Source organism: Eumetopias jubatus, unplaced genomic scaffold (assembly GCF_037043125.1).
Source record: "Eumetopias jubatus isolate StellerSeaLion01/CBP00866 unplaced genomic scaffold, mEumJub1_p1.0 scaffold_7, whole genome shotgun sequence".
NCBI lineage: Eukaryota > Metazoa > Chordata > Mammalia > Carnivora > Otariidae > Eumetopias > Eumetopias jubatus.
In genome coordinates, this window is record NW_028274813.1 from 92,510,720 (window position 1) to 92,538,626 (window position 27,907).

The 27,907-nt window shown below is 37.2% G+C and overlaps 1 protein-coding gene across 3 annotated transcripts in view; it reads right to left on the minus strand.

The window, feature by feature from the left end:
- Positions 1–11,372: 11,372 nt before the first annotated feature.
- DMXL2 (Dmx like 2) overlaps positions 11,373–27,907 on the minus strand; it is a 150,860-nt gene continuing 134,325 nt past the window's right edge. For 2 of the 3 annotated variants that reach the window (XM_028100071.2, XM_028100070.2), the window contains exons 29-44: positions 27,431–27,609; positions 25,838–25,968; positions 25,232–25,317; positions 24,627–24,828; positions 23,676–23,793; positions 20,370–20,432; positions 19,508–19,594; positions 19,308–19,429; positions 17,980–18,118; positions 17,241–17,301; positions 16,984–17,111; positions 16,398–16,475; positions 14,900–14,991; positions 14,213–14,265; positions 12,943–13,160; positions 11,373–12,792 (exon numbers count right to left, since the gene is read on the minus strand). In XM_028100071.2, coding sequence (XP_027955872.2) covers positions 12,583–12,792; positions 12,943–13,160; positions 14,213–14,265; positions 14,900–14,991; positions 16,398–16,475; positions 16,984–17,111; positions 17,241–17,301; positions 17,980–18,118; positions 19,308–19,429; positions 19,508–19,594; positions 20,370–20,432; positions 23,676–23,793; positions 24,627–24,828; positions 25,232–25,317; positions 25,838–25,968; positions 27,431–27,609 — 1,967 coding nt within the window. In that variant the 3' untranslated portion in view covers positions 11,373–12,582. Of the gene's footprint in view, positions 12,793–12,942; positions 13,161–14,212; positions 14,266–14,899; positions 14,992–16,397; positions 16,476–16,983; positions 17,112–17,240; positions 17,302–17,979; positions 18,119–19,307; positions 19,430–19,507; positions 19,595–20,369; positions 20,433–23,666; positions 23,794–24,626; positions 24,829–25,231; positions 25,318–25,837; positions 25,969–27,430; positions 27,610–27,907 lie in introns of those variants that run through there. The other variant, XM_088024791.1, reaches the window with a different exon arrangement.

The window sequence follows — 27,907 nt, forward strand, 5'->3', positions numbered from 1 at the left end:
TCGAAGTAATAACAGTGGCAATGTATCGGGACTACAGACAAGGAAATAAGTTAGAGCATTGTTACAGCGATGGGAGGGAGCAGCTGGGAATCCTGTGTTATAACGTCCCTGCACTCCCTCTGATGCGGTGTAAGATTACCTGAAAATAGCTTAGTTTTAAAAGTACACTGCAAACTCTAGGACAACTCTTAAACTCCTTTTTAAAAAGTATAATTGATATAATAGAAAATAAAATGGAATAATTTAAAATGCTCAAGTAAAATCAGAAGGCAAAAAGAGTGATAAAAGTGCAACAAAAAAAGTTATGAACATAACAGATACTAATACAATGGTATCAATAATCACTTTAAAGGTAAACTGTAAATAAACCAATAAGACAGCTAGGATTAAACAAACACCAACATCCACTTAAAATATAAATAGATCAATTAAAAGTGAAGAAAGAGAAAGCTAAAAGTAAAGAGAAAGCTAAACCATGCTAACACAAATCAAAAGAAAGCTAAAGCAGCTTTATTAATTTCAGACAAAGCTGACTATATAACAAGTAAAATGATAAGAATAAAGAGAAACATGACATGCTAAAGGAGTCCATGGTCCTTGACATGAACATGCCGAACAGCACAGTATCTAAATATAGGAGGCAAAAACTAACAGAAGTGAAAGGAGAAATTGCTAAATCCACTACTATAGTTGGAGGTTTCACCCCTTTATCAGTAATTGACAGAAAAATCAGTAAGAATGTAGTTGAACTTAACAGCACCACCAATACTGGACCTAACTGACACTTAAAAATTAAATCATCTAACAACAGAATACACATTCTTCTCAAGTAAAAATAGAACATTTACAAAGATAAATTTTGGGTTGTAAATCACACCTTAACAAATGTCAGTGTATAGAGATCAAGCAGAGTATGCTCTCAGACTAAAATGAAGTTGAATTAGAAGTCAGTGACAAAGATAGGTGGAAAACTCTAAAATATTTGAGATTAAACACACTTCTAAATACCACAACTCAAAGTAAGTCTCAAAAGAGAGTAAATATGTTGGGCTCAATGCAAATGAAAACATAACATCAAAATTTGTGGGGCTTGGCAAAAGCATTGCTTTTAGAGGGAAATTTACAGCACTGAATGTATTTATTAAAAAGAAGAAAGATCTAAAATCAGTTATTTAAGTTTCTACTTTAGGACACTACAAAAATAAGAGCAAATCAAAAGTAGAAGAAAAATAAAAATTAGCATAGAGGTCAGTGAAATTAAAAACAGGAAATCAATAGAGAAAGTCAACAAAACCAAAAGCTGGCTCTTTGAAAAATTCAATTAAAATGATAAACCTGTAGGGGCACCTGGCTGGCTCAGTCAGTGGAGTGTGCAACTCTTGATCTCAGGATTATGAGATCGAGCCCCAGGCTGAGTGTAGAGACTACTTAAATCATATTTTTAAAAAATGATAAAGCTGTAGCTAGGCTAACTGAGAAAATAAAAGAGAAGACACAAAGTGCTAATATCAGAAATGAAAGAGGGGTCCTCATTACTGATCCCATGTATATTAAAAAGAAAATAAATATTAAGAACTTATGCCCACAAAATTGATAATTTAGATGAAATGGACCTATTCTTTGAAAGATATGATGTACCAGAACTCACAAAATGAGAAAGAAGTATCTGTTTAATAGGATTATATCTATTAAAGAAATAGAATCAACAATTAATAACCTTCCAAAAGGAAAGCCCCAGACCCAGATGGTTTCATTGGTGAATCCTATCAAATATTTGAAGAAATGAGACCTATTTAAAATCTTTGAGAAAACTGAAGCAGAGTTACTTCTGAACTCATTCTATGAAGCCTGTCTTAATCTAATACCAAAACCAGCTAAAGACATTACAAGACAGGAAAACTACAGACTGATTTCTCTATTTTGCAAAAAGGAAAAAAATCTTCAATGAAATATTAGCAAACTGAATCCAGAAACACAAAGAATTATAAACCATGATTGAGATGTATTCTAGTTTTTTTTGTGAGACTGGTTCACTGTTTAAAAATCAGTTAATGTGGGGTGGAGCAAGATGACGGAGGAGTAGGAGACCTGGATTTCGTCTGGTCTCAGGAATTCATCTGAATAGGGATCAAACCATTCTGAACACCTACAAACTCAACAGGAGATCGAAGAGAAGAATAGCAACAACTCTGAACAGAAAAGCAACCACTTACTGGAAGGTAGGACGTGCGGAGAAGTGAATCCAAGGTAATATTCGGGAGGATAGACGGTGGGGGGAGGGGGCCTCCATCGGCCACTTCTCTCAAGTGATAGAGCCGCGGAGCACAAAATCGGAACTTTCAGAAGTCGGCTCCGCTGAGGGACGTTGCTCCAGTGGCTAAGCGGGGGGTGGAACCCTCGCGGGACAATGTGGTCTCACGACCCTCAGGGTCACAGAAAGACCGGGGGTGCCTGAGTGCAGCAGAGCTCCCAGGTATCGGAGTGGGGAAGCCGGCTGCAGAGACGAAGCTGAGGCATGGGCTTTCAGCTCAGGGTTGCCATAAACGGTGGTCTGCGGCACAGTCGGGCCACTGCTCCAGCAGGGACCCAACAAGCGGCAGATCTGGGGAGACTCCCCTTCCTCCCCCGGGAGGAGCGGCCCAGGAGCGCACCGCAGAGATCTGCTGGGTTTGGAGACTCCACACCAAGTCGGGTGCCAGAGATAGAAACCCTCGGTCACAGGCCAGGTGAGCACGGAGAGCGGCCGGAGACCAGGGAGATGGGAGTGATTGACTGCTTTTCTCTGGGGGCGCACTGAGGAGTGGGGCCCCGAGTTCTCGGCTCCTCCAGGGCGGAGATTGGAGGCCGCCATTTTCACTCTCATCCTCCAAAGCCGAACGGAAAGCTTGCAAGGAAAACTCCCGAGAGCAAACCCGAGCAGATTACTTAGCCTGGACCAGCAAGGGCGGGGCAATTCCGCCTCCGGCAAAGACATTTGGGAACCACGGCAACAGGCCCCTCCCCCAGAAGATCAACACGAACAGCCAGCAAGCCAAGACCAAGTCTACCGATCAATGAGAACGGGAAAACTCCAGTGCTAGGGGAATACTGCACATAGAATTCATGGCTTTTTTACCATGATTCATTAGTCTTTCAAACTTAATTTTAACTTTTTTTTTAATTTTTCCTTTTTCCTTTTTGAACCATCTTATCAATCCCTTTTTAAAAAAAATTTTATTTTTCATTTTGAGAGTCATTCTATCCATTCATAGTAGTTACCCTTATTTTTGGCATAAATATATAAGTTCTCTCTTTAAAATTTTGAGATACAGTTTCTTCTAACAAATCAAAACATACCCTAAATCACTAGTGTATGGCTTTGTTCTAGTCTCCTGCCTGATCACATTCTCTTTTTTTTAAATCCTCTTCTATTTTCAAACAACTTATCAATTCCTTTTATAAAATCTTTTATAATTTTCATCTTTACACTCATCTTCCATCCCTTCATTGTATCAACCCTTATTTTGTACATATATAAGCCTTTCTTTAAAATTTTAGGAGGCACTTTCTTCTAATAGACCAAAATACACCCAAAATCTAGTGTGTACCACTGATCGATGCACTAACCTGATATTTGGTTTATCTTTTTTTCTTTTTTTTTTCTCTTTTTTCTTTCTTTCCCTTTCTTCTCCCCTGGTTTCAGGTCTTTTCTGATTTGTTTAGAGTATATTTTCTGGGGACGTTGTTAACCTGTTAGCATTTTGTTCTCGCATTCATCTATTCTCCTCTGGACAAAATGACAAGATGAAAAAAATCACCTTAACAAAAAGAACAAGAGGTAGTACTGTCTGCCAGGGACCTACTCAATACGGACATTAGTATGATGTCGGACCTAGAGTTCAGAATGATTTTAAAGATATTAGCTGGGCTTGAAAAAAGCATGGAGGTTATTTATTAGAGAAACCCTTCCTGGAGAAATAAAAACTAAAGCTAACCAAGTCAAAATCAAAAAGGCTATTCATGAGGTGCAATCAAAAATGAGGGCACTAACTGCTAGGATAAATGAGGCAGAAGAGAGAATCAGCTATATAGAAGACCAAATGATGGAAAATAAAGAGGCTGAGAAAAAGAGAGATAAACAACTACTGGATCACGAGGGCAGAATTCGAGAGATAAGCGATACCATAAGATGAAACAACATTAGAATAATCGGGATCCCAGAAGAAGCAGACAGACAGAGAGGGGCAGAAGGTATATTGGAGCAAATGATAGCAGAGAACTTCCTTAATGTGGGGAAGGAAACAGGCATCAAAATCCAGGAGGCACAGAGAACCCCTCTCAAAATCAATAAAAATAGGTCAACACCCCGACATCTAATAGTAAAACTTACGAGTCTCAGAGACAAAGAGAAAATCTTGAAAGCAGCTCGGGAGAAGAGATATGTAACCTATAATGGTAGAAACATTAGACTGGCAACAGACCTATCCACAGAGACCTGGCAGACCAGAAAGGACTGGCATGATATCTTCAGAGTACTAAACGAGAAAAATATGCAGCCAAGAATACTACATCCAGCTAGGCCATCATTGAAAATTGAAGGAGAGATAAAAAGCTTCCAGGATGAACAAAAACTAAGGAATTTGCAAACACGAAACCAGCCCTACAAGAAATATTGAAAGGGGTCCTCTAAGCAAAGAGAGAGCCTAAAAGCAGCATAGACCAGAAAGGAACACAAACAATATACAGTAATAGTCACCTTACCGGCAATACAACAGCACTAAATTCCTATCTTTCAATAGTTACCCTGAATGTAAATGGGCTGAATGCCCCAATCAAAAGACACAGGCTATCAGATTGGATTAAAAAACAAGACCCATCGATATGCTGTCTGCAAGAGACTCATTTTAGACCCAAAGACACCCCCCGATTGAAAGTGAGGGGGTGGAAAACCATTTACCATGCTAATGGACACCAAAAGAAAGCTGGGGTGGCAATCCTTATATCAGACAAATCAGATTTTAAAACAAAGACTGTAATAAGAGATGAGGAAGGATACTATATCCTACTTAAAGGGTCTATCCAACAAGAAGATCCAACACTTGTAAATATCTATGCCCCTAACATGGGAGCAGCCAATTATATAAGGCAATTAATAACAAAAGCAAAGAAATCCATTGGCAACAATACACTAATGCTGGGGGACTTTAACACCCCCCTGACTGAAATGGACAGATCTTAAGCAAAAGATCAACAAGGAAATGAAGACTTTAAATGACACACTGGACCAAATGGACTTCACAGACATATTCAGAACATTCCATCCCAAAGCAAGAGAATACACATTCTTCTCTAGTGCCCATGGAACATTCTCCAGAATAGATCACATCCTGGGTCACAAATCAGGTCTCAACCAGTACCAAAAGACTGTAATTATTCCCTGCATATATTCAGACCACAGTGCTTTGAAACTAGAACTCAATCACAAGAGGAAAGTAAGAAAGAATTCAAATACATGGAGGCTAAAGAGCATCCTATTAAAGAATGAATGGGTCAACCAGGAAATTAAAGAAGAATTAAAAAAAATTCATGGAAACCAATGAAAATGAAAACACAACTGTTCAAAATCTTTGGGATACAGCAAAGCAGTCCTGAGAGGAAAGTATGTAGCAATACAAGCCTTTCTCAAGAAACAAGAAAGGTCTCAAATACACAACCTAACCCTACACCTAAAGGAGCTAGAGAAAAAACAGCAAATAAAGCCTAAACCCAGCAGAAGAGAAATAATAAAGATCAGAGCAGAAATCAATGAAATAGAAACCAAAAGAACAGTAGAACAGATCAACAAAACTAGGAGTTGGTTCTTTGAAAGAATTAACAAGATTGATAAACCCCTGGCCAGACTTATCAAAAAGAGAAATGACCCAAATCAACAAAATCATGAATGAAAGAGATCACAACCAACACCAAAGAAATAAAAACAATTATAAGAACATATTATGAGCAACTCTATGCCAGCAAAGTAGATAACCTGGAAGAAATGGATGCATTCCTAGAGATGTACCAACTACCAAAATTGAACCAGGAAGAAATAGAAAACCTGAACAGACCTATAACCACTAAGAAAATTGAAGCAGTCATCAAAAATCTCCAACAAACAAAAGCCCAGGGCAGATGGCTACCCAGGGGAATTCTACCAAACATTTAAAGAAGAATTAATACCTATTCTCCTGAAACTGTTCCAGAAAATAGAAATGGAAGGAAAACTTCCAAACTCATTTTATGAGGCCACCATTATCCCCAAACCAGACAAAGACCCCATCAAAAAGAATTACTGACCAATATCCTTGATGAACATGGATGCAAAAATTCTCACCAAATACTAGCCAATAGGATCCAACAGTACATTAAAAGGATTATTCACCATGACCAAGTGGGATTTATCCCTGGGCTGCAAGGCTGGTTCAACATCCGCAAATCAATCAACGTGATACAATATATTAACAAAAGAAAGAACAAGAATCATATGATCCCTAATAGATGCAGAGAAAGCATTTGACAAAGTACAGCATCCTTTCTTTTTTTTTTTTTTTAAAGATTTTATTTATTTATTTGAGAGAGAGAATGAGAGATAGAGAGCAAGAGAGGGAAGAGGGTCAGAGGGAGAAGCAGACTCCCCGCCGAGCAGGGAGCCCGATGCGGGACTCGATCCCGGGACTCCAGGATCATGACCTGAGCCGAAGGCAGTCGCTTAACCAACTGAGCCACCCAGGCGCCCCTACAGCATCCTTTCTTGATCAAAACTCTTCAGAGTATAGGGATAGAGGGTACCTACCTCAATATCATAAAAACTATCTATGAAAAACCTACAGCGAATATCATTCTCAATGGGGAAAAGCTGAGAGCTTTCCCCCTAAGGTCAGGAACACGGCAGGGATGTCCACTATCACCACTGCTATTCAACATAGTATTAGAAGTCCTAGCCACAGCAGACAACAAAAAGAAATCAAAGGCATCCAAATCAGCAAAGAGGAAGTCAAACTCTCACTCTTTGCAGATGATATGATACTTTATATGGAAAACCCAAAAGACTCCACCCCAAAACTGCTAGAACTCATACAGGAATTCAGTAAAGTGGCAGGATATAAAATTATTGCACAGAAATCAGGGGCATTCCTATACACCAACAACAAGACAGAAGAGAGACAAATTAAGGAGTCGATCCCATTTACAACTGCACCCAAAACCATAAGATACCTAGGAATAAACCTAACCAAAGAGGCAAGGATCTGTACTCAGAAAACTATAAAATACTCATGAAAGAAATTGAGGAAGACACAAAGAAATGGAAAAACGTTCCATGCTCATGGATTGGAAGAACAAATATTGTGAAGATGTCAATGCTACCTAGAGCAATCTACACATTCAATGTAATCCCCATCAAAATACCATCCACTTTTTTCAAAGAAATGGAACAAATAATCCTAAAATTTGTATGGAACCAGAGGAGACCCCGAATAGCCAGAGGAATGTTGAAAAAGAAAAGCAAAGCTGGCAGCATCACAATTCCTGACTTCCAGCTCTATTACAAAGCTGTCATCAAGACAGTATGGTACTGGCACAAAAACAGACACATAGATCAATGGAATAGAATCTAGAGCCCAGAAATGGATCCTCAACTCTATGGTCAACTCATCTTTGACAAAGCAGGAAAGAATGTCCAATGGAAAAAAGACAGTCTCTTCAACAAATGGTGTTGGCAAAATTGGACAGCCACATGCAGAAGAATGAAACTGGACCATTTCCTTACACCACACACAAAAATAGACTCCAAATGGTTGAAAGACCTAGATGTGAGACAGGAGTCCATCAAAATCCTAAAGGAGAACACAGGCAGCAACCTCTTCGACCTCAGCCGCAGCAACTTCTTCCTAGAAACATTGCCAAAGGCAAAGGAAGCAAGGGCAAAAATGAACTATTAGGATTTCATCAAGATAAAAAGGTTCTGCACAGCAAAAGAAACAGTTCACAAAATCAAAAGACAACCGAAAGAATGGGAGAAAATATTTGCAAATGACATATCAGATAAAGGGCTAGTATCCAAAATCTATAAAGAACTTATAAAACTCAACACCCAAAGAACAAATAATCCAATCAAGAAATGGGCAGAAGACATGAACAGACATTTTTCCAAAGAAGACATCCAAATGGCCCAGAGACACATGAAAAAGTGTTCAACATTGCTTGGCATCAGGGAAATCCAAATCAAAACCTCAATGAGATACTACCTCACAGCAGTCAGAATGGCTAAAATTAACAAGTCAGGAAACGACAGATGTTGGCGGGAATGCGGAGAAAGGGGAACCCTCCTACACTGTTGGTGGGAATGCAAGCTGGTGCAACCACTCTGGAAAACAGTTTGGAGGCTCCTCAAAAAGTTGAAAATAGAGCTACCATATGATCCAGCAATTTTACTACTGGGTATTTACCACAAAGATACAAATGTAGGGATCCGAAGGGGTATGTGCACCCCAATGTTTATAGCAGCAATGTCCACAATAGCCAAACTGTGGAAAGAGCCCAGATGTCCATCAACAGATGAATGGATAAAGAAGATGTGGTATATATACACAATGGAATATTATGCAGCCATCAAAAGGAATGAGATCTTGCCCTTTGCAACGACGTGGATGGAACTGGAGAGTGTTATGCTGAGTGAAATAAGTCAATCAGAGAAAGACATGTATCATATGACCTCACTGATATGAGGAATTCTTAATCTCAGGAAACAAACTGAGGGTTGCTGGAGTGGTATGGGGTGTGGGAGGGACGGGGGTGGCTGGGTAATAGACACTGGGGAGGGTATGTGCTATGGTGAGCGCTGTGAATTGTGCCAGACTGTTGAATCACAGATCTGTACTTCTGAAACAAATAATGCAATATATGTTAAGAAAAAAAAAAAAAGATAGCAGGAGGGGAAGAATGAATGGGAGTAAATCGGAGGTGGAGAAGAATCATGAGAGATGATGGACTCTGAAAAACAAACTGAGGGTTCTGGGGGGGTGGGGGGATGGGTTAGCCTGGTGATGGGTATTAAAGAGGGCACATTCTGCGTGGAGCACTGGGTGTTATGCACAAACAATGAATCACGGAACAGTACGTCAAAAACTAATGATGTAATGTATGGTGATTAACATAACAATAAAAAATTTTAAGTAAAAATAATGTAATCTATCATATCAGTAGGCTAAAGAAAAAAATCACAGATAAATCAATAGGTGCAGAAAATGCTTCAAGATTTACTATACAGCTACAGTAATCAAGACAGTATGGTACTGGCAAAAGAAACAGATCAGCAGAATAGAGTCCAGAAATGGGTCTACACAAATATAGTCAACTGATCTTTGACAAAGGAGCAAAGACAATTCAGTGGAGAAAGATTAGTCTTTTCAAAAAATAGTGTGAGAACAATTGGACATTCACAAGCAGAAAAATGAATCTAGACACAGGTCTTTAAAAACAATTCAAAATGGATCATAGACCTAAATATAAAAACTCTAGAAGATGAGAAAGGTAATCTAATAACCAAGGAGGTACATCAAAATATGACATGTCAATAATCTAGTTGACATTGTTTTGGGGTTTTTTTATTGGTTTTTACACATAACAGCAAAACCACAATAGAAGTTGGAATTTATTAGAATTAAAAGCTTATGCTCTGCAAAAGACACCCTTCAGGAAAGGAAGAGCTAAGCCCCAGACTGGAAGAAAATATTGGCTAAACACATACCTGATAAAATAATTTGCATTCTAGAATACACGAAGAATTCTTAAAACTCAACAGAGAACCACCCAATTAAAAAATGGGCAAAAGAGATAAAGAGACACCTCAACAAAGAAAACACACAGATGAAAAGATGTCTTACATCCTGGATCATTAGGGAACTGCAAACTGAAACAATGAGATACCACTGTAATGTCTTCTGTAACGGCTAAAATCCCAAACACTGACAACACCAAATGCTGATGAGGATGTCATACAGGACCTCTCAGAATTCAGGAATTCTCAACAGAATTCATTCACTGTTGGTAGGAATACAAATTGGTGCAGTCACTTTGGCAGTTTTTCACAGAGCTAAACAGTCTTACCATAAGATCAAGCAATCTCACTCTTGGGTATTTACCCAACAGAGCTGAAAACTTAGGTCTATACACAAACCTGCAGACGAATGTTTATAGCACCTTGAAAAACTGGAAGCAATCAAGATGTCCTTGAAAGGTGAATGGACAAACCAGGATATTCATAGATGGAATATTCAGTGATTTTCAAAAAATTGAGTTATGAAGCCAGAGAAAGAGGAAGGAACTTTAATGCATATTGCTCAGTGCAAGAAGACAATCTGACATGGCTGCATTGTACAGGATTCCAATCATATAGGATGTTCCAGGAAAGGCAGCAGAGAGATCAGTGGCTTCCAGGGATTGGGGAAAATCGGAGGAATGAACAGATGAACACAGGGGACTTGCAGGGCAATGAAGACTATTCTGTATGATTCTGTAATGGATACATGATATTATACATTTGCTAAAACCCACTGAACTGTACAGCACAAAGGGTGAAGCATAATATAATCCACAGACTTTAATGCACCAGTACTGGTTCATTAGTACTAACAAATATCACACAAATGCAAAACCTTAGTAAGGGAAATCGCGGCAGGGGGGTGGGGAGTAAATGGAAACTCTAGTATTGGCTCACTTTTTTTTTTTTTTTTACAAACCTAGAACTTATAAAAATGTATTTGAAATTTTTTAAAAACAAAGTATTATGACATATGCCAGATTACTGTAAAGTAACAGCTCAAAGAAGGTGGCAGCTACTGCGAAAGTCTGAATTTGTTTCAAAATTCTATTCTCTTGCAGATCGACTGAATCGGCTGGTACTACTTTAGGATAATGAATACAAAGCTGGAGAAGATGCAACACACACAGGTTACTGTATACTAAACTGTGGTAAGTGTATGTATATATTTGCACTTTTTGTCAAATTTGTGTTTCAGACATCCTCCTTCCCTCACTTTGACTCCACATAAGCACTATTCCCAGCTCAGCTCCTTCACCAGGGTCAGCACCAAAATCAGCATTTAATTCAATAAGCAAGACAAGGTACAGTCACGTTAGTTCTTACCCAACTAAATCCCAGTGCTGAGTGCCTTCTGTCTGGCTCACCACTGCATCCCTAGAATGGCTTCTGCTACAGAAAGTACTCAGTAAATATCTGTGAATAAATGAAGAGCCTAGTAGCTTAAAAATTCTTTTAACTGTCAAACATTTACTCAAATTTAAAATAGTAAGTAGTTAAAAATACTTTTAAAGAAGGCCAGACTAAACTAAGGTAAAACTCTAACAAATAACATTTATTTTTCTTTTACATATGTATTTCACAGCCCGAACATCACATCGCCTTCAGAGAAAGGTGCTTTTATGCCATTATATTTTACTATTTACCACACAGGCATTAAACATTCTCATTAACATGATGAGACAATTTGCTGGTAAACATTTAAATACACAAACATTGGTTTCAATATCTCAAGAACATTTTTTGGTCATAACCAAGGAGGTACATCAAAATATGACAACATTGGCTAATAATTTATAAGCAAATAATATTTTAACTCTGCATAGTTTATACAATAGGCTGTGGTAATAAATAATATCACCAATCTCATCAACTATTAACTGGCCACAAAAAGCCTAACATTCAGTTAAATTATGATATGAAATGCTCTATTGGTGTAGTTTCAACATAGCCTTAAATGTGGTGGGTGTTTAACCCTGAAAGAAAAAGTACTAAACTGGTATGTTTGGTCAACTACAAATATGTCATGTTCACATATTACATTCCTAACATGAAGGCAGATATTTAAATAGAAAAACTAGCAGTCCAAAAAAATGTGAGTGTGCAAATAGTAAGGAAAACATTGCATTTAAATTTGCACTCATTTGCAAGTTACAGTACTAGCTCAGTAAAAACACTAACAGGAAAAATAATCAGCAGGGAAGAATGGAAATGACCTCTCCCAGCAGAGAACTAGTCACGGTACCCTGCACCACAGCAGAAAGGGTTTCTGGTGATCTAGAGCTTCTCACATCTTGTGACTATCCTTCCCTGAACACAGGAGCCTGCGGGCATGCTTCCATCAGTGATAAGACTGGGAAGAAAAACCTGAACCAGCAACATTTTCCTCCTTAATTTGGTATAAAGGTCCTTCACATTATTATAACTTACTAACAGGCTAACTTTCTAACCTCAAATGTTTTCTGAATCAGGTTTGCTAAATGCTGTAAAGAATAGCTACCCTTCATATAACACTAGGGTTTTGTTTTGTTTTAAAGTATGTCAGCATGATAACAAGGTACATGCACAGTCATTCTACCAACCTGTATGGGCAACGCTCAGCTTGGGTCAGTCTCAGATTCTACAGAGATTCTCTGCATTGTTTTCAGTGTGTGAACAGCTGCTTGGGAAGCAGAAATGCCTATTCATTACTACAATGTATTTTAGTTGAAATGTTTATAAAAATAAAGCCCCGATCCTAAAGTCTAGAGAATGTCAAGAATTCTGTTGGGGATGTTAAAAGCACTGGGCAACACCCTGGTTTTTAGTGTGCCATCGGCCCCACAGGAGAAGATCCGGTTGCCCGGGATGATGTCGATCTGCATGACGCCAGCCCCAAGGTTTCTGAATATGGACTGCTTAGCATGTTCGTTTTTGAATGAATGAATCAGACCATGGCCTGTCAGCCTCCAAACCTGTTGAAAAAGAGTAAAAACACAAAGGGTAAGTGTTAGAAAAGAGAAAGGGATCAAAGATCAAAGAGTGCGGTGGGGTTTCTGTTCCCCAGTCTTGACAGCATCTACAGATAATATTCTTGCACCTTCCAACTTCTTGTACCGACTCACCTTTATGTTACCTTCTGCTGAACCTGTAGTAAAATATTCCTCACAGGGATCCAGAGCCAGAGCCTTAATAGCGGAGTCATGTGCCTGGAATGTATGAATCAGCTGTCTCTGCCTGATGTCAAAAATGCAGACACAGCCTTTCCTACCTCCAGAGATTAGGAGCTGCTGTTTGGGCGCATACTGCAGGACCGTGGCACCATGATCGTGGCATGTAAAACCTGAAGAAGGAAAACACCAGACGTCTTTCCCAATTTCTATCCTGACAAGTCTGGTAAGGTTTAAATGTACATTTAAATAACACAGAAACTACTGACAAATTTTCATTTCAATTTCTGTGATCATGATCCAAGTATTAAAAAAAGATCCCAAGCAATGACAGAAAAAAAGTTCTTATCCATAATCTCAATATGAAAACACATGCAGGAAGTTTAAATGTTAAGCCCAAGCTCAGTTACGCTGCCTCACAAGAAACCTGTAGAAGCGAGACGTGCAGAGGAGACCAAGCTTCTCAATGATCCGTTCAGCCAGCACATTAATGCCCACCAGGACAGGTATCTACCCTTTCCTCGTTCCTGCCCAGACAGCCTCATCACAAGTTCATGTCAGGTAAGTCACACACTCAACTACAGTTGTGTGAAAATGACCTGTTACAAGGTGAGAAGTTAGCTGTCCCAAGATCCTCTGCATTTTAATACAATTAAAGCCTTAAACCAGTATGTGGTAAATCTTTAAGAGTTGTTAATTCTTCACAGAAAGACAATTTGCAATCAAATAAAATGGAGAAATAACTATACTTTCAAAATGTGTATCAGTACAAAAAAAGACTGAAAAATCTCTCTGTAAAAGAATCCACCTAGCTATGTTTAACCCAAATGTACTAGAGCATGGAGCCTTCTCTCAACAGCATCATGGGAAAAAGGGCTCTCTTGGACACCAACTGGAAAAACAGTCTTAAAAGGAAGTGGCATCGTTCATATTTCTTGTTCTTATAAGGTTAACTTTTATTTTATAGTTAGGTGTAATTCTTTAAAATACCTCCTTTCTACTGAGCTCAAATACTTTGCAACTAATTCCTAAAAAGGAATCTCCATGTCATATTTTCCAAATAGAATACAAAATAAAGACTATTCTATGCTAGCTGGATAGTTACCCTCAGCAAGATAGCCAGATATTTATTTATAACCCATGAATAAAGACTCACTGGTTAGAATAAAACCAGGAAAGCATTCCTTCATAGTGTATTAAAAATCACAGACCTTAACTCACTTACCATGAATGAGGCTGTTTCCAGGTGATATCAATGTGTCCCAGAGGCATACATTTCTTATAAAGAAAACACAACAATGGTTCATGATGTGTTTTTTGATACTGGCTTCAAGTCAAATATTTTTACTCATTGCATCTTACTATCTTTTCTGTTCACTCGTATTCATAAAGCAATGATTCTCAACTAGGACGAGAATAGAAGCTAACAGTTTATCCTTTTCAAACCGCAAAGTTCTATCTCACATGGTCCCATGTGTCTCTGCCATCTCATCCCCCAACCCCTCATTTTTCCATTACCACTCCAGGGAAACTGAGGCACAAGTTCCTGGGGAGAAGGGATGCTTCTGACCCCCAGGGGTAACCACTGCCAGGAAATGAGAGGTTTTATTCATGGCATGTGTTGCCAATGACAGCAGTGTCAGGTCAAAGAAAATATTGAGCATGATGGCTACAGAGTCTCAAGACAGTGTCAACAGCAAAAAAAAAAAGGAAGCTTTAACATAATTACATATGCTTATTGAGAGTCTACATTAGGAGTACTTGCTTCTTCTTCATAAGGAAAACTACTGAGATCATTATGTAACAGAAAGTTTTTTGTATTCACGAGGTGGAAAAACTCTACTAAGTGAAAAAGTCCATACTTTGCAGAACACCTTTCTGCTTATTTCTTATGATGCTTCTGTCAACCTACCTACTGTCATTGGACTGTCCAGACGTGGCAACCAGACTTGAAGAGGTAATAAATGCGAAGTCACTTGTGGCTTTACTGTGGCACTGCCAACTCTACAAGAAACAAAGCTCAAGTGATGTTACCTAGGAGCCCAAGACAATCCAGAATCTCACACACACAGTTCTGCTAGCAGTACATGCGTGAGCTAAGAACCGTCGTTAAACATCCAGAATAGAGAATAAGTGAGAAGAGCATTAGCTATCATTTGCATATTATTTAGCTAATATCCAATGATATTTTAAAACTGGAATAGTAAAAAATATGGAATTAAAGGGTTTTTTTTTTTAGATTATCTAACAAAGGAATAGGATGAACTTAACCAAGCCATTTAATTACATTAAGGGCCCAATCAAACTCAGTGTTAATGATCTCAAATACATTTAATAAATTTTACATAATAATATAAATCATAACAAACAATAATGACCCAAGGAGGGAAACTCCTACATGCCCATTCTCATAGTCTTAGACTACAGTGTGAAGAGCTCAAGTCAAATTAACTTTATAACCTAAATGCAAACATCCACCTTCCTTACCATCTCTTTCCTTCCACTTGAAGACCTTTAGCAATAACAAAAACAAGGTCAAAAGTGGTCCTGCAAATTATCTACAGGCTTACAGCTGCCCCAAACCACCCCTAAAGATGTTCCAGCACTGTGGGAAACGATTTACTGAGGCAGGCATGCCTCTACTTGTTGGATCGAGTGAATGAACAGAAATTTGGAGGGAAAGACCCAGGAGGGTGTCCAGGTATTTTAAAATAGACATTCTTCTGTTTGGAATTATCATGGTATTGATCTGAGTGAAGGCAAAAGGATAGATTCAAGATCACTTCCATTTCTATAAAAACTTTATGACAGTCTACAGGGCACTAATTCAAGAGAAATATCTTGTCTCATATACATAATTAAAACCATACAGTCTAGAAAAGAAAATTAAAATCAACACATATGAAGCCTGAAGTTCTGCACAAGATGGCACTACCTTCCAGCCCTCCTACCCTACCTGAGCCTCTACCAGGTAAAGATAGGTTTGTCTGCACCACCAAAAGTTTTAATATGATTTGGATTAATGAGTGAACATACTGGGATTGGTTACTTTAGTAAGAAAAATTCTGAAGCAAATTAGAATACTCAAAACCTGTTAGAATTTTGTAGTGATTCATTTTAGGTACTATATTAAAAATCTATCAAGAAGTCAGAGTTTTCAAAAAAGTAGGACCACTCACAGGGAAATCCCCTGAACATTTTCAAATATAATAGTCATCCTTCAAGTTCTGAAAAGCAAAGTCATTTCGGTTTAAACTAGGGCAATAATGGGTGCTGTGCTGCTGGGCAGAGGTGTCTCCTTCTCAACAGATAAAATGAGTGAATCTCCAATGAGATTTAGTGTCTGAAACAGACACTTCATAAACAAAGCAGCCTCTCTATGTGCTCTGGGAATGCCATATGATACTTACCATGTAAGGTTTAGGATTCGATGCTGTTTGGTTTACTTGCCAGATACTCAGAAAACCCTCTCCATCTGCAACACCACACTGTAAGAATGGCATAAAAAAACACAGCTTCTTAGTAAGGCAAAATCACTGATGGAGAGTCACTCAAACCTCACTTAACATTCTGCCTACACCTATTTCTATTACCGTAGTTCCTATGAAAGTTAGGCACTATAAATATCCTGCAACCTTTTAAATGCTTTTCCATACCTATTTCATTTTCCTCCAAACGTCTCTAAGATAATTTAGTAAGAAACTGGAAGGTTTTTCTCAGGTGCTTGACTGAGCTTATAGGCACCACCAACACACTCAACAGAAAGAGTTATTTACCTTCACAGTATTTTATATCTTTAAATGGATGACTGATCCATACAAAATTTAAGATCTGTGCTTTGTTGGGAGCCAAGAGGAGTGTATAAGCAGAACCCAATAAACTGCCTGCCCAGCTTAAATCCAGGTCACTGAATTGGTTTTCAGATGTAGTTTTACTAACCATCTACTCATAAATATCTTTTTCAGATGAACTTAGCAGTAAGCCCCAAGAGCCAACCTTGTTGCCTTGTGAATTAAAATATAATCTGGTAACTCTTGCATTGCCAGCTTGGCGGAAACAGACGAGTTGCTGAGGTCGTGTCCATTCAAACATTCGTACGCTGCCATCCTGAGCACCTGTGAGATCTGAAACACAAAAGGAAAAGCAGAAAATAAGAAATGAAAAAACTACAGAGTTCCAATATTTCCGATTCTATAAATGGATTTCAGAATGACAAAGGCCATTTACAATGCTCTGGGTCACAAAACACTTACAGTACTGATGGACTGGATGGGAGGTCATTCTCTTAACATTATGTAGATTCCTTTTCATAAGCTTTAAAAGAAGATAAAAGACAAATTCATTTTGTGCATCACAGAAGAGACAAGGAAGAATACGCTTCAGGCCAACTCTAATTCTCATAACCTTTATTCTCTCACAACCGGATTATTACTAACATATGGCCTGTTGTGGGTTTTCTGAACCACTTCACATATGACACTCGTCCGAACAGGCTGCGGAAGCACTCACTTACGAGCGTAGCCCTGGTCCATATGGACCAGGCAGATACCAAGCGGCTTCATTGAGTGATTAAGAGAACTCCTCCAAGTGCCCTCCCTAAGGACACTGAGGAGTATCTGCAGATTCTTCAGAGCAGAACATGAGAACAGGACCCCTTCAACTACAGTGACTAACAACAACATTATAGACACATTTTTCAAACACCTGCAGTAGAACAACTCCTCTTTGTCTCTGCTTTACCCACTTGGTGCTTCTCAGTTTGCTCATCTATAAAATGATAATGGGAGGTAATAAAAGCACCTACCACCTATGGTTGTGGTGAAGGAAAATGTGTCCCTGACACAAAGAAAGTCACATCTTAGCTATTATTATTATTGAGTACTAACTAGTCACTGCCCCTGATCTTTAGGATCATTCCCAAGTCAAAGTGATTTCAACTTATTTTTGGGTGAGTCCATACCCAGAAACCACACCTAATAGTAAGTAACATACCACACCGGCTCCAGTGCTGGTCTGCCCACTGCCCAGCCACGGCAGAGGTGAAGGTGGACGCACCTGACCTGCTGAATAGCCTGTTGCACTGGCTTGATAAAGAGTTGTAGTGGAACCACGATAATCAATATCATCTGAACTGTGAAAAATATTTGTGTTACTGTGAAAGTTCCATTTTCTTGTAATACAAATTCCAATTACAGAGCTGCTTATGTACCCACAGGTCTTTACTTATAAATAATGAATACCCATAAGAAAAACTTAGGTGTAATTCCTAACCATAGGCAATTTTAGTACTGGTTAACTTTTTCCCTTTAGACAAAATTTATAAATTTAATGTTGTCCGGGGGCAATTTTACTGCTGCACAAGTTGGAACAAATGTTTGTTTTGAAGGATTTAACACAAATACTCTTTTTATCATGTCTAGAAAAAGATTATCTAAGTTCTCTTCAAATACACATATCCCATGTATCAGATTCACATGTTCAGGACAGTTAGTACTTGGATGGGAGATTCATACATTTTAAAGAAATCTGAGTTTAAAAATTTCAAGTAAAGTATAGTATCACATAAAAATGTTAAATTTTTATGATGGACTGTATATTACATGGTTACATCAACTCTGAAGTAATATTATATGCTGACATCAATTCTGTAGTAGTATTTATGCTAACAAAACAGAAAACCCAACAGACCAAGGAGAGAAGCTATGATGCACCATTTCCCAAGCACATAAAATGTCCAAGAGTCTGTAGAAAAGCAAGAGGGAGAGCAAACATGGAGGAGGAACCCCAAAATAGGAAAGTGTTGCAAAATACCGTTGGTGTTGTATCCATAGCATTACTGAAAAGTAAAGTTGGCTACATTTTTATCTGTAAAAAGGGTATGCTTGTCAGGTGGTAATCAAGAAGAAACACTGAAAATTACTCAGTAAATGTGACTTATCAGTCTAATTAATATATTGGTATACTCTACTTTTTGCTTTAATTATCCAAACCAGCTGAATTTACTGAATACTACGTAATTCCTGACATTTCTTTGGGGTTAATGTCAATGCTGTATTTATGGCATTAGGCTTTGGTATTGGGGATTATTCTGACTCCAACACTATGAATAGTTCCATGTCTAATGGAAGAAGTATGGGTCATTTGTTCATTGATGTAAGAAGAACCTCTTATTGGCAGCTAAACCAATTATGTTTGTTTCCTATCCAAATAAAGGGAGAGACATACATGCTTTTCAAGGTAATTCAAATTATGGGCATAACCATTTAATGGGTTCTTTAAGAAAACCTCATTTTTAGATGGACTACACAAGACAAACTAACCTTTTGGATTCTCGGTCATATTCTTCTCCAATCCATATATATGATTGACAGGCCAACAGAGAAGTAACATCGAGTTCTTGTACATCGTGTGTTGAAGCCAAGACAATTTCATTACAGTTCGCCTACAAAGCAGTCAGTAATTTAAGCAATTTCACTAATAAAAAAAAAAGTACAATCTTTATAATGACTAAAGCTTTTACCTTATTAATGGAAAATGCCATGATCATATCCGATTCCTTATGAATGATTTTTGCCTTTCCACCTGGATAGCCCAGGTCAGCTTCAACCTACAAAACGTTTATTGACAGTTTCAGTTGTCGTGTAGCAATGTGTGAGACACACACACATTCCACAAAATTTAAAAGAAGGATAAGAAGAAAATGTAACAGCAACAGCAAGAAAAAAGGTACCAGTAATTTTAGTATGTTGAGACTTAGCTTTGGAGTTAGCTTAAATTATCTGATGTCCTGTAATCACCCCGATTATAAAGATTTCCATTGGGATACTGATTAACTGTCATGAAAGATGGCTAGCATAGTTTTCGTTAGTATTTGTAACAGCAATAGGCCATTTGCATCTCTTCCAAAAGCGTGCAGACACTGTGGTAAGAATGTGTATGCATCAAGAGGCACAGAGTGGAGGAAAAAGACAAAGGAGTCATATAAGAAATTAAACATTTTAAAATAGGGTGCTGAGACAGGAATACGGAAAAGTTGGAAAGAACAGTTAGAAAGGGACAAAGGAGATGGATGAGAAGGTACACTGGCTTAGGGTCAAAGATGATGGGCAGGAAAGAAGATGCAGAATCGAGGAAAGACAAAACCACCATGTTTAAGGACAGAATGGAAAGGGGGAGACATGAAGATGTCACAGGAAGAAGGAAAGGAAAGCATCAATGCTTAGGAAGAGCAAGTCGGAAACGGTGGAGAATTTCCTACCCCAAGCCACTGAGGTGTATGTGAGCAATGAGTATTCTGATTAGCCAACATGGTTAGTACTAGAGATGAAGGTTAGCTCCTTGAACTCTGAGAATAAGCAAAGTACAAGAGCATGGACTACTACCTTGCTGCGGGAATCTTCCACTACGCAGTTTTGTTTGACCTGTTCCACATGTTCTTCTACAGACTAAATAACACCACACAGTCACAAACACAAAACACATGCATGAAACGAAATTATAAAAAGAATGAAAAATTTCAAAGTGAAATGGTCAATCCATAACTTAAAGATGGTAAAAATGAATGTGTAAACTTTCCTTTTAAAAGCACAAAATCAAGAAAGAAAAACTGAGTAAATACGATGTTCTCAGATGAACACAAAGCAAAGCAAGCAAAATTCAAATTAATGTGACTATTACATAAAGATTGTTTCAAAATAAGATGGCTAGCATAGTTAAAAATTAGTTATCTGCGTACCAGTTATGTAACTTAAAATCCTAACTTATACCGCAATCTCTAAAAATAAAACCTACCTGAAAGATGCATTCTATACTACATAGATTCCTATCTTACAGGGGGTTATTCCAAATACAAATTAAAACTATTTCTGAACACAGATTCAAAGTACTGATAATTATTTCACTCTTACTCCTAAGAAATATATCCATGAAAGAGGACTCAGGGATTAGAATTCCCATCAACTGTTTACTATAATCAAATTTTTCTCCTTATACGTAAAGAAATGTTTGATTAAATGGGGCACAGGAAAGAAATCACATAAACAGCTTGCTCCTGGTTGATGACAGGGTCATTAGGAACAGCTACAATCAGAAATAATAGTTGTGGAAACCTGTGAAGGTTTGGTCAGAGCAACACAGTCCTCCTAATACCTCTTGAAGTGACTGCTTCACTCTTAGCCAAAGGGCCAAATTCTCTGTGCATGCCTTCAGCAACTGCCCAGGGCTGCTGCACTGGACAATGAGAGAAAGGCAAATGTGTGCAAGGCCCACTCAGCAAAAGCCAAACTGATGAACAACCTGTTTGCCTTTAATCAAGTAGCTGAGTTTGCAACATTTATTGATTTCGCAAAAAAACTGTCTTCTAGAATATTCTTCTGTAATATATTCAAAGAGTAAAAATATCTCTTATGAATATATCTAAAATTTCAGCATTTCTCAGGAGAATTTTCTAAGTAATTTTTAAAAATGAGGCAACATTTTAGAATTTTTAGGATTAGTTTGTCAATCAATTTACTGAATTTATCAAATTTTCGAGTACCAAAAATCCTATTTAATGATTTAAAAAGATAAACCACTCTCACTGAGTGGGTAGTTTTGATAAATGTTCCATATTTCTGAGCTTAATGACCAGTTTTTATTTTGTCTTAACAGCTTTAACATTTTTCCAATTTTTTCCTTTAAACAAATTTTCAGATCTGTGCTATTCAGTACAATAGCCATTAATCATATATGACCATTTAAATTAAACAAAATTAAGTCACACTAGCCACATTTCAAGTGCCCTGTAACCATATGTGGCTGCTATTGTATAGAACAGATAAAAATTCCCATTATCACAGAAAGTTCTATTGGATAGCACTGGACAAGATAGTAATTCTATTCAACAATTTGAAATTCAAAAGGTACAAAAGGGTACATGATAAAAATTCTCCCTCCCATCCAAACTCCCACCATGTACTTCCTTCCCATCTGTGGAACCAATCAATGCTTACACAGCATTTTAAGAAATGTTCGATTTATCTCTATCCCACCTCCCTCTTCATGGAGACCTTCTGCTGTTAGAAAATTTGAAGAGAGAACACACAGCATGGGCTGCTGATCCCAAGAACACAGAGACTAAGGGGCAGGAAAGGGAGAGACTTAGTTAAAGAAGAAAGAAACCTGAGAGAACAGATCCTGAAGGACAAGACTGAGGATCCCAGCAACCTAGAACCCTGGCTTCCCACAGCACTCCAAAGCTCTGACAATCTAACCAAACCACCACTAAAAACCGCATGAATAATTAAAATATATTCTCAATGAATCATTACATTTAATAATCTGAAGAACTAAACACTCAAAAAAATTGATCCTTCAGTGAATTGGCTTTTTTTTTTTTTTTTTTGAATTGGCTTTCTGGGAATAAGAGAGTCCTAACTGAGCAAGTATCTTTTATGTTAAACCTATTTCTTAGATTTCTAGATCTTATTCTACGGAATTTGGACTCAGCACCACTACAGGAAATAATGTAAACAGTGGACTGAATGAAAGAGAAGAATGTTGACTCTATGATTTCCCTAACAAAACCCAACACATCAATGATTTCAATACCATCTGGATCTTTTGTTATCGAAAAAAGCTTCTAAGACTCCAAAGAATCCCCACAGCTCTTTTCCCCTACGTCTTCATTTAGATACATAATATTAAATCCATACAGAAAATAAGTGACCATTCACAAGGGCTGACCACAATTACCATTTAGATATGGGCGACTAACGAAAAGAATGAGTTGGGTAGGTTCTACCACTCCAGGTATGGGGGGATACGGAGACGCAGTTCTATATTTTACCTTGGGAATCTGAGCCATGTAAACTGTCCCTCTCAGTTTTCACTTTCCTAAGTGAAATATAATTCGTTACTCTTTTCTCGTAGATTTTGTTTACCAAATCTTTAATCTCATCTGATACTCTACTCTGAACACTGCCCATTACCTCATTAAGTAGCCTGATATGTAGGACTGATATGCTCATAGAACAGATCTGTGCACCCCTCATTTAAGAAGGAAGGGGTAACTTTTAAGTTCAAATGTCCCAGTCTCCCAAGTTCCTGATTCTTCTTGAACCCTGTATGGCATTACATTATTAATTCATATTCAGCTTAAAAATCACTGTGCAAAGCAAAACCTCTGCCTCACTTTGTAAAAGCAAACTTCCTTCATCTCGTATTTGTATTTCTGTAGTTTATTCTCCTTCACAAAATTATCCTGAATTTCTTGCTTCTAAAGTTTATCCTCTTCATTTCTAAGTGCTAAATAAATAAGATGCTTTTAAAGGGCTATGTTAGATTGCCAATTAAATGATTTTCAAAGAATCATCATATAGAGTACACTCATTTATATATTAAATTACCCAAATCATCCATCACAGTATTTATTATTTGTAAAAGCCCAATGGCAAGTATCGCACAAGAAGGACCAACTTTCACTTAGTTATACATGATTTACCAAGAGATCTATGTTGGCTTCATTGTTCTAAAATGAAAATTATAAGATTTTATCTTATAAAAGAGATTCACTGTAGTCTGGTAAATCAACTATTATCTATAAGGTATGAAAGATAATAAGTTCCAACCAAAAAGTAAATCAAGCACTGACTTCATTAGAAATGTTAAAACTAAACAAAAACTACACAGAAAAATTCTTTTCAAAATACCTCACTCTGTTTTCTTTTCTTCGTGAAAATATATCTAATAAATGTCTCTTGAAGAACTTCTTGTTTAACGAGGAAATGCCAGAGTCGTTTGACTGGAAGTGCAGAAGAATCCCGGGATCTATGAGAAAAAAATTAATGTATCTTCTTTTACTCTGTAGAAAATATGCTTCATATTTGCAGAAACTTAAAAAAAAAAAGCCTCCATTATCTATTGCAAATAAGTTACATTATTAAGCTCAACAAAATTTTATAATTTATTTCTCTTTTAATTTTTAGTTCTTTTAAAAATCATTCCTTCATCTAGCAGTTAATTCTCTAATTACAGGTTCTCTGAATGAACAGGTTGAGCTGAGAGTCAAAAGAAGTTCTTATTATTCTCTTTTTAAATTATATTGTAGGCTTGGTTCTGTTGGTTACATAACATCACCAATGAATATAAAGTCACAGATTTCATTTTTAATAGCCCAACTAAAAAGCCTTGCTCTTTTTTCAAGCTTATCAGCAATACTCTTAATTATGGGACAGGTGCCTCACAAAAAGCATGCTGCTTATTCAAAGGACAGGCAGGTAGAAGTTCAAAACATCAGTAAAAAACCTTGATGTGTTTACTGTTAAATTACTGCCAAAATGTCAGTAGCACCTTGTTTGTACATGTAGATTATTATTCCAAAATATTTCTGTATAAGTTCTTAAAATAATGGCAAAAATATAAATTTTTTCTGATTATACAAGTAATAAGTGTACTGAATTATAGGTAATACTGGGAAAAATGTTTTCTATGCAGATTGCTAATGTTTTCCTTAACTAAATATAACTACTAAAAATAGAACCATAGGTTCAAAGTTATGAACGTTTTCATATAAACATAACATGGGCACATTTTGCCAAACTATCTTCCAAGGAAAGTTAAACCAGGTTACACTCTCATGAGCATTAGGAGAGCATCCTTACTTGAATGGAGTATTTTCTGGTTCTAGCATTGCTTTATTTCGAAGAATAGCTGGTCCGGCTCCTACTGAAAGGTCAGTTGGGTATGTGTTGATATAGTTAGGGGGTGGACCTTCAAACTGATCCATTTTCTCTTGCAAGATCTGTTCCCAGTTCTCCAAGTTTTTAATCACAGCAATACCTAATGGTGATGTCACAGGCAACTCTAAAAGGCAACAGAAAATGTCATTTTGTTTTGATAAAAAAAAAATGGTGATCATCCTATTTTAAAAATCTGAATTTTTAGAGCCAAAACCTCTGAAAACACAAATTTGAAAATGTTAATCTTATACCATTTGGATTCTTAGTGCTTTTAATAAAACAGAAGGCCAGCTCTCTAAAATGAGCTGAGAAAATGTGTAGCTTCTCTAGTCTAATTTCTTGCTTTTTCTTTCAACCCTCTGGGTAAACAGTGGTTCTTGCTATGAATTAAAATCATGGACTGGGACCTAAAAAACACAAGACCTCATAAAATTTCTAATTTTTAGTACCAAATGCTCTTTTACATAGATTTTTGTGAAGAGAAACTTGATGCTAATTTATTATATTTAAGAACATTACTTACTTACCAGAGAATTCCAACCCAGCAATGGGAAAGAAATTCTTGACATTGTGAAGTACTAGCTTAACCATTGTCAAATGCAGAAGAGCCCAGCTGTTCAAGGAAAACAAACAAACAAATTCTCCTTCACTGAAAATAACATCAGGAGAGAAGCATAGTAATGATTCCTGTCAATTGCTTAACCCAATCTCCAACCCAGAAAAAAAGCTGTTTTTTTCTAACAACCTGAACCTTTGTATACACTCTGAAAATAGAAAATATGTAACAGTATGTCACACTTACAATATCTGAAAATTAACTAATGGAAAAAATTTACCACATAGTCACGTGGAATCTAATAGCATATCAATGAATATATGTTAAAGTTCTAATAGCACATCAATAAATTATGTATTTTTTCTCACTAAAAATGTTTGTTTACCCTCTACATGTAAGCTATTCTTTGAAACTAGATGTGAAAGAAATACACTACTGTCTAGAAATTTACCTCAAAGGTACAGAATTACTAACCTGAAAATGGAAGTCAGCTCTCGTATAAATTCATAATATTACTTAAAATTACTAACATCAGGATTTTTTTTTTACAAAAAAGAAGGAGAAAATCCTTATTTACCTATAAGAATTTGGATCTTGGTGCTCTTGTATTTGTGTATCTGAAAAAAAAGCATCATCTTCTTCTTCATCACTATGAATGCTTTCATCAGAATCATATATAACACCACTATCAGACAAAGGGAGAAATGGCTGCAATAAAAGATAAAAGTTATTTTTTAAATATATAATTGGGCTCTTTTTGTCCTAACTTAATACTGAATATTTTAAGTGGTGTCTAAGTAAAAATTTCCTTTCACAAGTGATACTAGACCTAGAAAAGTCAAGAAAACTAGGCAAATTCCATAAAATACCTGAATAGCTAGATACAACAGAAATATTTCTGCAGCATTAATTACAAAAGCCAACTTATGGAAGCAACCCAAGTGTCCACAGATAGATGAATGGATAAAGAAGATGTGATAATACACAATGGAGTATTACTCAATCATAAAAAAGAATGTGATCTTGCCATCTGTGACAACATAGATGACCTGTAGGACATTATGCTAAGTGAAACAAATCAGACAGAGAAAACAAATACCATATGATTCAATTATACGTAGAATCTAAAAAACAAACTGGGGCGCCTGGGTGGCTCAGTCGGTTGAGCCGCCAATTTCGGCTCAGGTCATGATCCCAGGGTCCTTCTCCCTCTGCCCCTCCCTCTGCTCATGTGCTTTCTCTCTTTCTCTCAAATACATAAAAATCTTTTAAAAAGTAAATAAAAGTAAAAAACAAAAAAAAAAACAGAAACAGAATCATGCAGAGAACAAACTGGTGGTAGCCAGAGGAGTGGGAGATGGGCAAAATAGGTGAAAGGGATAAAGAGGTACAAACTTCCAGTTATAAAATAAACAGTTCATGGGGATGAAAAGTACAGCATAGGGAATATAGTCAATAATACTGTAATAATGTTGTCTGGTGACAGCTGATGACTACACTTATTGTGGTGAGCACAACATAATGTATACAACTGCTGAATCCTTGTGTTGCACACCTGAAACTAACAGATCATCCTATGTCAATTATACTTAAAAAAAAAATAAAATGTACATCATAGAAATATTAAAAACCAAGTTATGTATCAACATAACTAGTGAGAAAAGTCTAAAGAAAAAGGACACACTGAAAAACATACATAACGAAGGAAAAACTTTATGAAAACGTTTTTGTCAAAGAGCTATAGTGAAGGAAATCACAAATCCTTCTAAAGCTATATAAGGAGACTGAAACATGTAAAACTATAATTCTTTACAAATTAATTTACAGGTTTTAAGTTAATTGCAATAAAAATCTCCCTGGGGTGGGGGGGGCACCTGGGTGGCTCAGTCGTTAAGCGTCTGCCTTTGGCTCGGGTCATGATCTCAGGGTCCTGGGATCGAGTCCCATATTGGGCTCCCTGCTCAGTGGGGAGCCTGCTTCTCCCTCTGCCCCTCCCCCTCGCTCATGTTCTCTTGCTCACTCTGCTCTGTCTCAAATAAAATCTTTTAAAAAAAATAAAAATAAACTGTAATTATTCAACCCAGAGGCTGCCTCATCATTCCTATGTGATGCATACATAAGAATAAATAAAATGAACACATACAAAGCTTGTGCTCCTCACACCCCTTACCTTTGCAACAAAATAATCCCACATACTAAGTTCAGGAGGAATAAATTTTTCTTTGTAAGATGGTCTCTCTGCAGGCACTGGTGGTGGGGTAGCATCTTTTACAGGTCTTCCGGGGACTAGCATTCGCATGTTAAATCTCCTACGGTGTTTATCTATGTCTTCAGAAGGAACAGGAGGTGCTGAATAAAGATAGAAGAGGAAAAAAACACCAGCATTTATTTCCCATTATTAATTCAAAGAGTTCAAGTTAACTTTTCTTTTCAACCTATTCTTGCCATGTTTTAGTTTAGCCTAAATTACTTCTATCTGTGCTTCTAAACATTCTTAGTTACTGCATCCATTTTCCAGCAATCATGGCAGAGATGCAGATGAGGATAGAGCATCAAAGAATACCTTGCGATGAAGCAGCCTGTGTGCTACACAGAATATGGATTAAAGTAATTCTATGTACAATGCATCAAATAAATGGCATATTCA